Source organism: Penaeus japonicus, unplaced genomic scaffold (genome assembly GCF_977035675.1).
Source record: "Penaeus japonicus unplaced genomic scaffold, GWHDUDI00000001_assembly GWHDUDI00000002, whole genome shotgun sequence".
NCBI lineage: Eukaryota > Metazoa > Arthropoda > Malacostraca > Decapoda > Penaeidae > Penaeus > Penaeus japonicus.
Genome location: NW_028234404.1, coordinates 12035494 through 12047993, shown reverse-complemented (window position 1 = coordinate 12047993; position 12500 = coordinate 12035494). Strand labels below are relative to the sequence as shown.

Below are 12500 nucleotides of genomic sequence, written 5' to 3'. Positions count from 1 at the left end.
AGATGAGATAGTCAGAGATCAGTATCTTTTCTTAACCCATTCATGCTGGGGCTTATATTTGTGTAATGCTGCTCACGCTGGCTAGATAACAAGCGTGCACAGTGACTAAGTGTGGGATCTCTCCTGGTGAGATGCTACCCACTTCAACAGGTTGATGATTAGAGGTTTCTTTGTTTACATTATTTTCACAAGTGAATAAAAATGTGTCTATACAAATGGAACTCTGATGATTTTGTGTATATGTAACAATGTAAAACATATGTTTTGAGGGAGAGTTTGGAATGTTCTAGTGTGTCATCTGGGGGGAGTGAAATATTATGTTGACTTGATTGGAGATCAACCAGCGTGAATGGGTTGATGTATGTAATTCTAATTTACTGAGATTTCCCCTTCACTATTGCCTGTGCTTAGTTGTTTGTTAAATGTTTTTGAGTAATATATATTTTTTTTATGTGTTCAGTCCATGGGAAACAGTTCATGGATCTCTGTTGGGCCTGCGTGTGGTGGTGTTGAACACAGATGTTGAACCTGAAGGCCAATTTCACTGCGAAGTGAGGGCTACCTCCCTCAGGCTCCTCACCCACCAGGAAGTTCGTGTGAGACAAGCAGCAGGTGAGACAATGCTAAAGATGCAAAAACATATGCTTTTATTACCTTTAAAGATAAGCTGGAGATTTGGGCTCCATATACCTCAATAGATTTACTTGCATTTGTGAAATGCTTTTTCCAAGTTAGGTGAAAGAGATGTTATGTCTTTTGACTGTAGCTCAGGCATTTACTTTCAATTTGTGAACTGCTGTCGTCTGACCAGGTGAGGTGCTAGGTGCTCTGTGCCAACGAGATGGAGGGCTTACGTATGCTTCATGCCGGACACAGGTCCTAGAGCTAGTGCGCAGTAATCTAGAACGGCAAGTGACTGATGATGACGCTTCAAGAAGTGAGCATGAGAGCACAAGGCAACTGATGGAGAAGCTAACAGCAGGAACGAGAGAGAGGGTGAGTATTCTTCACTGATTTGTGATTTCAGGTAAACTTGTCACTGTCTGTTTTTTTCTTAACCATTGATAAAGAAACAAATGGAATATAGTAAGATTGGAACTACAAGCTTAATCAGATTGCAAGCTTGACATAATTATATATACGAATGCATGAAAATAATCATAGATAAAAATGTGAATGATACAGCAAAAAATATCTAAAACAAAAATATCTTAACCCATTGCAGATGGGGATAGATTTGCTTGACTGGTTTCCAGGATGGGCACTAGTGCCACCGGTGACTTTTTGCACTTTCATTCACTCACTATAATACTAGAGACATATTTATGTTGTTGTTTTTTTGTGTGTTTTACTATCTTTTGAGACTTAAATTTGCCATCTGACAGTGTTCATCAAGGTTGTAGTAGACTAAAAGTGCAGTGTAGAGCCCATATCAGCTCACTATGTCCTTTATATTCATTGTAATAGAAGTACTACAGTTTTGTGGGAGGACATAAGTCCATTTTTTTTTTTTTGTATGCCTTTACTTTAGTAAACATATATGTAAGAAATAACCATCCTTAATGAAAATTTAAATCCAGAGATGGGAAAGAGGAGAGAATCTTGTGTTTACGCCTGTGATTGCCACAGCACAGACCTGCCAAACTGGCACAGGGTCATTGTAGAAAATACGCATGATCTAGATCATCATCCTTTTCTCATTCATTCTGCCTGCACATCCTGCATCACTGGTACTTTTGAGCTGGAGGTTGACTTGTTGCTATGCGTCATTGCATTCTGAAGATAGTGCTTGGTAGAGACTGTGAGTGCCCTTCAAGGCTTTCTTTCCTGCTGATGCTAGAAGAGAGTGATGCTATCTATATTTAGGATTTTAAACTAAACCTGTTATGGTGAATAATATTGCAATTATAGTTATTGTAATTGCATTTGGCATCATATCTCATTAGATACAGTTAATACTCATAGTTTAATAGAGAAACGGAGTGATCCACTCACCCGTTACATCAGATATGCAACTGTGTATTGCCACCTGATGTCAGGCCAAAAACCGTTTGGCACCTGTCTGCAGTGGGTTAAGAAAACTGATAAATAATGAATAGTAGTTGATGATAAATATAAATATAGAATACAAATAATATATAGGAACAGGGTGGATCAGTATTATCACTGTAAAATGTAGTTATGATATATTTGTGTATTTTTTTGTGAAAGGTAAGATGGATCTTTTGTGATTTGAACCCTCCATTGTTACTTTTGATGTTCAAAATGATATGATGATCATAGCTTATTATAGGCTAACACTGACTTAACCCATTGGTCGTGGTATTAAAAAAAGGTCTGTGCTGTAGGATGGCTATTTTACATGTCTGGCACGATGCCATCCGCGTCTATGACCGACTCTGCCTTTGCAGCAAATCATGCCATCCGCTGCTAATGGGTTAATTGTATGTATATGTACATACTTATTTACTGTACAGCAGTTAGAATTGTACTTATTTATTGTAATCATGCATTTTTGTGAATAGAAACAGATCATTTTTATGATTTAACCCTATAGAATGGGTATGATGTGACTACCATTGGCTAGCCATAGGTTAGCCTATTTGTACTAGTGATTCATGATTTTTAATATTCACAAAGCATTTAGGAACATAATGCTAACAAATATTAAGGGCCAATTGAACTCCTGCAGTACCTTTTCTGATGATATCTTTCATATGTGGTCATTAACCCATTGCGTACAGGTGTCATGACATACATGACGCAGGACCTTTGGCCTGATGACAGGTGTCATGACGTACATGACGTTTGGGGATTTTGGATGACTGTGCTATGAGTAAGGAGTGAGTGACGATTACTATTACAGTCATATTTACTATAATTACCGTAATATTAAGCAAACCTAACATCCAAAACCTAGATGGCAAAACTTTCTTTTAGCACCAGCAGGAGAGAGAGCCTTGAATGGCACCTATCCATGGTCTCTAGCAAGCACTATCTTTATAGAGTGATAGCACGCAGCAAGTTACCAAGTTTTTGCTCTAAAGTACCACCGATGAAGGATGTGAAAACAGAACGAGAAGTGGAAGGTGACTCAAACCATGCCCATTGTCTAAAATGGGCCCCTGTGCCAGTAGGGATGCTTTTTACTGTGGCACTCACAGTCATAAGCACAGGTTTCCTTCCTCTTCCCTCATCTCTTCACGTTATTTTCACTGTAGAGTGATATATGTTCGGTATTTGTTCATGACAGTACATAGATACAAAAAAATAAAGTTGCTTTTTGTCCTCCCATAAAACAGCAATACTTCTATCACACTGAGTATAAAAAAAATAATGAGCTTATATGCATCCTATACTAAAATTTTAGTCAACTGCAGCATTAATAGAGCCTGTCATATGACACATATAAGTCTCTCAATACAATATAACACACAAAAAATAAAACAAAAATGGTTTTAGTTTTACAATGAGTGACTGAAATAGAGTGGGAAAAGTCAAAGTATGTTGTGTGAAGCTGCCTTGCTCTGAAATAAATCCCATCCTGGAGAATGGGCAAGCGAATCTATACCCCATCTGCAATGAGTTAGAAAAGAAATAATGTTTTTCCATTTTTCTCCCAAAACAAATAGAGAAACAGTGGTGATGCAGCTCAGATCTTCCATGACACAGCTGGTTGGCGTAACTTGGAGACTAATATGAAATGTCTTGAACAAATGATTAATGGCTGTGCTCCAAAGTTCCTTCCGTATATTGATCAGGTAATTTTTCAATTATTTGGCTTTCAAGGCTTTTGTACATACAGCTTTACCATTATCATGACCATTATCTTTACCATTATCATTACCATTATCATTACCATTAACATTACCATTATCATTACCATTATCATTACCATTATCATTACCATTGTAGCTGCAATGGATATGCTCAGAGTGATTGGGCCTATTGCGACTCTGCTGTTTTGGATGTACTGGATTGAATGTGGTCAAAAGCTACAATGTTCACATTACTGGTTTTCAGGATAAAGATGCATGCATAATGATTGTAGTGCTGTAAATAACACTGAAAATATATCATACTTTTACATTTTTTTTTTTACAAAACTTTGTGGTCTCTTTGGGATGCTTAACTTACTTGTAATGCTATTCCTGTTATTTGCATTGCTATCTCCATACAACTTCACCTCTCACATAGGTGCCATGCACCTTGCAATGGATTACTCTGCTTGGTTTGTTGAGAGCAACTTATGAATAACTGGATGGAACAGGAACCTAGCGATCACATAGTTTTGCTGATGAGGAAGTACGATACATCTTGGCTAGATAAAAGGATTCAATTGATGTCTTGATAGAAACAGTGAATATGTGTGAGGGAATTATAATTTAGCTGGCCCTACCACCATCAAGGGGTAAAGCCAATAATCGTGCAGAGGTCACTAGGCCTGGCCTGTGAAGGGCACACTTGAGAGAGGGGACCTTGTCTTCAGTCAAGGTTAAAACGAAATCTTGGTACAGATCTCCAGAGGTCACAGGACCTCTGCCATTTAAAGTAGTTACAAGGACGCTGAGGATGTGTGCCTGTGACATCAGTGTGGTGTAGTTGTGATGAAAAGCTACTCTTTGCTGCCATCTTGAAACAGGGAGATGTGAGAGTAGACACCCTGTTTTACAGCTCTTATACATCTAGTATCATTATAATCATTATGATGTTGTTTATTATATGCACAACTATATGTTGAATTTTACTAACTTTATACATGAGAAAATGTATGTTTCTTGTACTATACTGGCTATGTTTAAGTAGATTATCATATATATTATCATTTATTCAAGGAGTATTTACAATAAAAAAGTGCCAAAACACAGACTTTCTTTTGGTCTTTGTTGAAAATTATAGTCATTTATAAAAAATTTATGATTTTCTTTTACAATAGGCCAGCAGTATATAGATTGGCAATTTGGCCATTTTGTATTTTGAAGGAAAACTTGCATCTCCTGGGAATAATTATCTGCTTAATCAATACAGCCAAAAGGTTAAACATATGTCTCTCATGATGTCTGCATCACCAAAATTTTTGCATCAGCCTTCAAGGGACCACAAATTTATGAATGTTATTGTTATTTTTGTTATTATTGTTGTTATATTTTTCCTCACAAAGGATCTGCTGGACTTGATATTCACGGCATTGACACACACTAATCGTTTCGTGAGAGAGACAGGATTTAATGTGTGCGCTGCCTTGGTGTCATGTGGAGGAGGAGGTGAGTAAAATTGTGAAAAACATATCGCCTTAGTATTCTTTTTTTCTGTGAATTGTCATTGGAAAAACATGTTATTTATTTAGAGAACACATCTGAATGAGATTACTTTTTTTCTGAGATGAAATATTTTCCAAACTGTTTTAAATGTGATCATAAGAATATGCTGAATATAATAAAGTTAATCTTATAGTTTCTGCCTGTCACACACTCCAGAGGCAGCAGAGTTCCTGGAGACCAATCCAATGTTCACCTTTGGAGATCAGCTATCCCGCCACCTGGGCCAGGGATTAGCTGATAATTGGAGCCAGGTAAGTGACTTTAATGTTGATATTGTTATTTTTTACTCAAGACGTTCTTTAATATTTATCTTGTATGTTAATTGATCTTAGAATCTTTATTGCTAATAAAGAAAAGAAGAAAATGGTGGGAAATGATTATTAGATGGTGGGTACTGCATATTGAAAAATTTATTATTTTCACTCTCAAGATGCTTTAACTATTTCAATATATGTGAGAGCTTTCTTAGTTGTTTTGCAAAATGGTGAAAGATTGTAATGTTTACCTGATTTTATTATATTACACAATTTTGGAGGGGATATTCTTGATTGAATTGAATTTTACTTTTGGCTGTTCATAGCCTAGTTGTTAGAGGACTGAAATGACTGAAAGTGACATGTGATTTATACTATAACTTATACAAATTATTATTTGTGAATGCTTTGCAATTGATTAGGGGGATGGTGGAAGTTTTGCTTTACATTTTAACACTGCCAGTTGATTGTGTGCACAGTGGTCAGCTAGGGATAGAGTGGGTGAGTATCCTAAGGTGTTAGGCCCATGCGTTTGAAATACTGGTGATTAAACCAACTGGAGCCAAAACCACCCTGCCATTATAGGGTTAATTAACAACAAATATGTGGATAACAAAGGATAATAAATGTTATTGAATATGAATTTTCTGGTTAATTGATAATAGTGTTTGACTTTGACTTTTGTCAGTACCCTTCATATAACAATTTGGTAAACACACTTTAAAGTAGAGGTTGTAGTCATTCAAATCCTATATACTCCCCTCAGGTACGATTGGCATCATCTGTTGCAACTCGGAAGTTCCTGGTATCACTCCCGGCAGCTGCTAGAGAGAGGTTCTTCCCTGTTCTGCTTCCAAGACTGTGTCTTAATAGGTTGGTGTTTGTTGTAGTTGCAATTCATATGACTGTGTGTTTGTGTGGTTGTATGCATGTGTATTTGAGTGTGTGTATGTAGATTTGTTAATTCATATATATGTAAGTATAAAATAACCAGGGGAATAGCCAGAGGCATTAGGTCAATGCATTTCAAAATACTCTGGCTTTGTGTCCTGGCAGAGCCAAAACACCCTGGTGTTAATGATATAATATGTGAAGTGGGTAACTTGTATAGAAAATACAGTACTTCCTAAAGATCAGAATACAACTTTCGGTGTTATGATAATTTGGATTAATATGATCTGTATGGAGGATTCAGTATTGTAAGTGCTTTAATCTTGATGCATTTGCATGCTGCTTTATTGGGTCAGCATCCATAAAGTTTGCTATAGGCTTTCTTTGGTTTCTTTAATTTTTATATACTAGTAAATTCCCACAAAAATTTGGAGGCGTGCCCACCTATTTTTGTGAGAACCATTTTCCCTCATCACAGTAGTATTTTTGCAAGAATCATATTTCCTCATCACAGTGCTATTTTTGCAAGAGTCGTTTTCCTTCATCACAGTACTATTTTTAACTCTTTGCAAACAGGGAAAGATTTGCTTGCCTAGTCACCAGGATGGACACTAGTGCCACCTACATGGCAACCCAGATGGGTTTTATTTCAGATTGAATGAACTTCATGCAACATACCATGACTTTAACCACTCTCTTTCAGTCATTCATTGTAAAACTAGAGCCATTTTTGTGTTCTATTGTATTATGAGACTTGTATATGTCATATGACAGGCTCTATCAATGTTGGAGTTTGCTAAAATTGTAATATAGGGTCTATATCAGCTCATTATTTTCTTTATACTCAGTGTGTTAGAAATATTGCTGTTTTGTTGTAAACGAATATGAAAAAAATAACCATCCACAATGAACTTTAGAGCAAGACGTCGGTGTCTTGCTTTGTGCCATCGCTCTGTAAAGATAGTGCTTGCTAGAGACTGTGGATGGGTGCCATTCAAGGCTCTCTCTCCTGCTTGTGCTGGAAGAAAGTGCTCCCATCTAGGTTTTGGATTTTAGATTGAACCCGTTTTGCTTAATATTATTGCAACTATAGTAATTATGATTGTAATTGATATCATCCGTCACTAAATAGAGTTATTACTCTTAGTACAATAAAGAAACAATGATCCACTCTCCCCCAACATCAAATATTGCACGACAACTATTGTTATGTATGTCACAACGCCTGCCATCAGCCAAAAACTTCAATGTCATGTGTGTCATGACACCCATCCACAATGGATTAAACTAGAATAGCCTTGTGGTGCTCCCAGAAAGGATTCAGATTCAAGAATTTTGTTCTTGAAATTATAACTTTAACCTGCAGTTTCACTATTTCGGACTGCCTAAACTTCTTTATTGTGGTCACACTACAATTGCAATTCCTAAGATCAAGTGTAATCAGCAACATGAATCCAAGTAGAAAAGTATTTGATATATACACTTGAATATGTTTTATGAATACTATAACTGCATAATAACATTAAACAAATTTCTAAGAAGATCATGTACTACAGATTTTCATTGGTCTGTTGGCTCTCCTATTCACCTATATGTTGGGCTTAGGTCAGACAGAAGAATGATAATCCATGACTTAAGTCTGTGGCCAGAGATAAAACAGTGGCTTAAACATATACATCTCAAGATTATTATTTAGATATTCTTCAAAAGATGACCTTCATTTGCTATTGTATTCTTGATGGAATGCAACTTGTTGATCCAGTTTATGAAATTTTGTTGCATAGAATCTTATAATCCAATGTCTCTGACCACTATAGAATTAATACCTGCACATTTGTATCTTTTTATCAAATCTAATTTTTTAAACCAATTTGTGAAAAATATCCCCGGACCCGGGTGACGTCTTGAGACATCGTGTATTTTCTTGCTGAGTTCTGGGTGGGCCAATTGTGACGTGGTGAAACGTCAGCAATAGAATGCTAGATTGATCTTAGATATAATTATTTTTCATAATTTCTTTGACTATTATTTTAGTTTAGGTGTTTGAATGTCATAAAATGTGATCTAGCATAAAAAAAAAATTATGTCACAGAAAACTACATGATATTGATGACGTCATAGTAATTTCTGCTTCTGATTGGTTGAATAAAAAGATCTGAGTCAAAAATCTATTGTGAAATCAAATGTGATTGGCCAAGAAATAGAATTAAAAAAAAAAATTACTAATATGATAATATTTCTCATTTGTTGATTACCTGTGATATCATGTCACGTCATGTCATGAGGTATACGTATATACTCATATGTACATGTATGATTATGTATGTTGTTCTTTTCATTTGGAAAAAAAATAAGATATCAAAAAACATTTTTTTGATATCCCACTAAAAGAATGCTTCCACTTTCCATTGCTATTGTCACATAAAAATGGAGAATATAGGCAGAGTTCAATAGAATAACACCAGGAAAACATTGCTGTATCATGTTTTTCAGCTAAAATAACTCCTCTGAACATGGCAATATTTTTATGCGCCTGTACGTTGTAGATGCAATTATGCAAACCACAAGGATAGGGTAGATTAAAAACACTCTGAGAGGTTCAGTGTGGCCCTTTGCAGCAGGAAAACGCTCCAGAACAAAGTTTGTGCACTTTTTATCTTACTGGTGGAAGCTGGAGTAAGCGAAAATATGTCAAGTTGTGAATGGGTTAAACCTGCCATTTCTCTGTGTTTACAATAGGGAGATATCTGATATTGAAATACATTACTTATGCAGTTATTGAATGATGTGAGATGGAATACTAGAAGAGAAAATGCTTTATAAAAGATATTGAGAAGTTAAGATTTAGTCAAAATGGTAGATCATAATAGGCTGAGTAGACAGGGAGTTGCTTTCCATCTGTAGCTTTTTGTCTAAAAAGTTGATTTTCAAGGGTAGTGTTCACAGAAACTGCAATTCATTATTCATTAACTGTTATATATACACAATAGAGCTTAGATCTTGCTGAAATGGAAATTGTTAGTCTGGAGGCCAACTTAAAGGGAGGGAAAATAGAAAATGTATGATGAATCTCTCTAGTTTAATCTTCAGGTCTCACTATGGCATTAAGAGGAAGAAAAACTGACGAATAAGTAAATAGCTCTGACTGAATTTTATTAGGACATCCTAGTTCATGCATCAGTAATCTAGGATTATGCTGGTCTTTCCAACCTTTTGTATGTACAAAATTTGATTGATTTAATACTTTGGATGATAATCACTGATAGCTGCTTACTGATCTTTACTATTTATCCCATTCGTGCCGATTGACTTGCTATCACTTTCAGTGGTTTTTGGGAGATGAGATATTTAGTTAACCCATTCACGCCGGGGCGGAATTTCGCTTACTCCCGATCATGCCGGGAAGATTTCAAGCGCGCAACCGTTCGTCCCGGGGTGTTTTCCCGCTGCGCGAGGTCGCGCTGATGCTCGCAGAGCGTTTTTCACCCACCCCATCCTTATGGTTTGCGTGATTGCGTCTAAAGTGTAGACATGTGTAGAAAGTAGTGCTATGTTCAGAGGAGGTATATCAGTCGAAAAAGATGTTACAGCACTGTTTTTTTAATGTTATTCTATTGAACTTTTTCCATATTCTTAACTCCTATGTTGTAATACCAATGGGAAATGGAAGCATTCTTCTAGTGAGGTAACAAACATAGTTTTTTTTTCAATTTTTTTTTCTTCCTAAAAGAAAAGAAAGAGAATATGAACAACCATACATGTGCATACAAGTGAATGCATGTAGCAGCAATGTTTTTTTCAAGTGTCATTTTCTTTTAGTGGGGCAACAAAAAGATGTTATATAATTTTGATTTGTCTCTTTCTTTTTATTCCTCGGCCAATTACAATTGATTTTACGATAGTCTTTCGACTCAGATCATCTTATTCAACAAATCAGAAACAGAAATCACCATGACGTCATCAATATTACGTATATACCTGTGACGTCATTCATATCACGTCATAACCCATTTTCTACTATTTAGAAGGATAAACTAAAGTAGCAAAGACAAATCAAGTATGAAAATCGAATTGTACTAAGAATAATCTATCATTCTAATGCGGACGTTTCAGCACGTCGCTACTGGCCTCCCGGCGCGCGGGCCGAAAATGTAGCCCGTGCTAGGACGTCACCTGGGTCCGGGGCTTTTTTCGACTACGTGTCAGCACGTCAACCGGCGCGAATGGGTTAAGGCTGGCGCACTGGGTAAGCGGCGTACAACGCTCGCTTGCGGCTAGTGCGCCCGAGAATCCTGAGGTGTTAGGCTTATGTGTTCAAATAGCCCGGCATTCCGACTATTTAGAGCTGAAATAGCCCTGGCGTGAATGGGTTAAAAGAGGAATTAGCTCAGGAAAAAGCATGGATGTGTAGTTCAGCAATTATTCTATGAATATTTTATGACTTTTTTTAATGTCATAATAAACCTGAATAGCTTGCAAATCATTACTTGTGTTGTGTAAATTATAGTTAAGATTTAAAAGCATACCTTTCATAAGAATTAAAGCTATTTAGAGTTATGTAGAATAGTTCAATGATCTGTAATGCAGCTTTGGCTTTTAAATGTATGGAGACTTATTTTGTGGTTCTATATAAAATGAAGAAAGCACTTTGTGGAATAATGTTTTTGTTACTGACTTGTGTTTCTAGTTTTTGAATGCCCGAAGAATAATTATTGAAATTATATAAAGAATTGTATGTAATAAGTAGTTGAAAGAAAATGATAGATAGCCATTTTAGCACATGTAACTTATATCCTTATGTGATCCTCATTCTGTAGATTCATTATGTGACGTGGGCAACAGTGATAAAGATGAATGCATAATACCAAAAAAAGAAAAAAAAAAGGAAAACACTGGTTAATTCTTTCCTTAGCTTATATATTACATAAAAACATTATATATATTTTGTATATCACTGAAACAAATCAGTTCATTTTCTAACATTGCAACTAGAATATTTATGATAACATGCATCACACTTTAGATGAAAAAGTAACTTGAATGTATACAGTTTTTTGTAATCATTAACATTGACATGCACAGGAATATGCATTATTGTTTTTCAATTTGATACTCTTGTTCCTCAAGTTAAATACTGAAACTTACAGTTTTTTGTGCCATATAAACTACCTAATAGATGGTTGTAGAGAATAAAGCAAAGGCATTAATACAATCTTTTTGTATATATCTATGTGAAAAACAAATATATCTTAATTTTAAATTTCCATAGAAGATATTTGTTGATAGTCTGTGTCACAGTTGTCTCATATTTTTATTTGATTATTGTTAAGACTGATTTGCACTTGCTTTCAAATAGTAGATTATGCTAAGGTTGTGGGTATTTTAAGGAGATGCTGCAAAGCTTCCTGGTAATTTTTATTGATGAAATTTCCTTTGGGTGACAAGTGAGCCCATAATCAGTGAATCAAGTGAATCCAGCAGTGAACCAAAGCAGAGAACTCAAATTGAAGCAAAAGGTCTGTCAACTGCAAAACATACACCATAACATATTGCAGTGCATGTGGATATGATATACATTAAAACTTGAGTATCAAGTTGTGCACCAATGATGCTAGTGAGAATATAGATGACCACCTGTGAATGTTGAAAATGATCTCACACTTTTAGGCTTAAGGCATGGAAACAGGCATAAATATTAACCCTATTAATTGAGACAAAAAATGCACATTTGTAGAGGACACAAAACATCCAGCCTTTATGAAACAAATACTTAGTACCACTGGTATTGATGTTACAAATGCTTAACCTTTTGGCCGCGCTATTTTTAAATAAGTTTATACAGCCTTGTGTCGGTATTATCATATATGGCCTAGCCTATCCGCATCTAGGCCTATTGCTTTCCTTGACAGCAAATGATGCCATCCACGACCAATGGGTTAAGACAAGGAACAAAATAGCTTGAAATGCCTGTACACATACCTTGTATACAGCTTTGTCTAGATATATTACATTTCGTTTGTAATATTTATGATTA

The 12500-nt window shown here is 35.8% G+C and overlaps 1 protein-coding gene across 1 annotated transcript in view; it reads left to right on the top strand.

Annotated features, from left to right (window-relative positions):
• The window catches only part of LOC122252967 (uncharacterized), a 23314-nt gene that overhangs the window by 2788 nt on the left and 8026 nt on the right, over window positions 1-12500 (top strand). The window contains exons 3-8 of the mRNA XM_086544971.1: window positions 461-612; window positions 812-996; window positions 3633-3761; window positions 5162-5264; window positions 5478-5572; window positions 6342-6448. Coding sequence (XP_086401097.1) covers window positions 461-612; window positions 812-996; window positions 3633-3761; window positions 5162-5264; window positions 5478-5572; window positions 6342-6448 — 771 coding nt within the window. The remainder of the gene's footprint in view (window positions 1-460; window positions 613-811; window positions 997-3632; window positions 3762-5161; window positions 5265-5477; window positions 5573-6341; window positions 6449-12500) is intronic.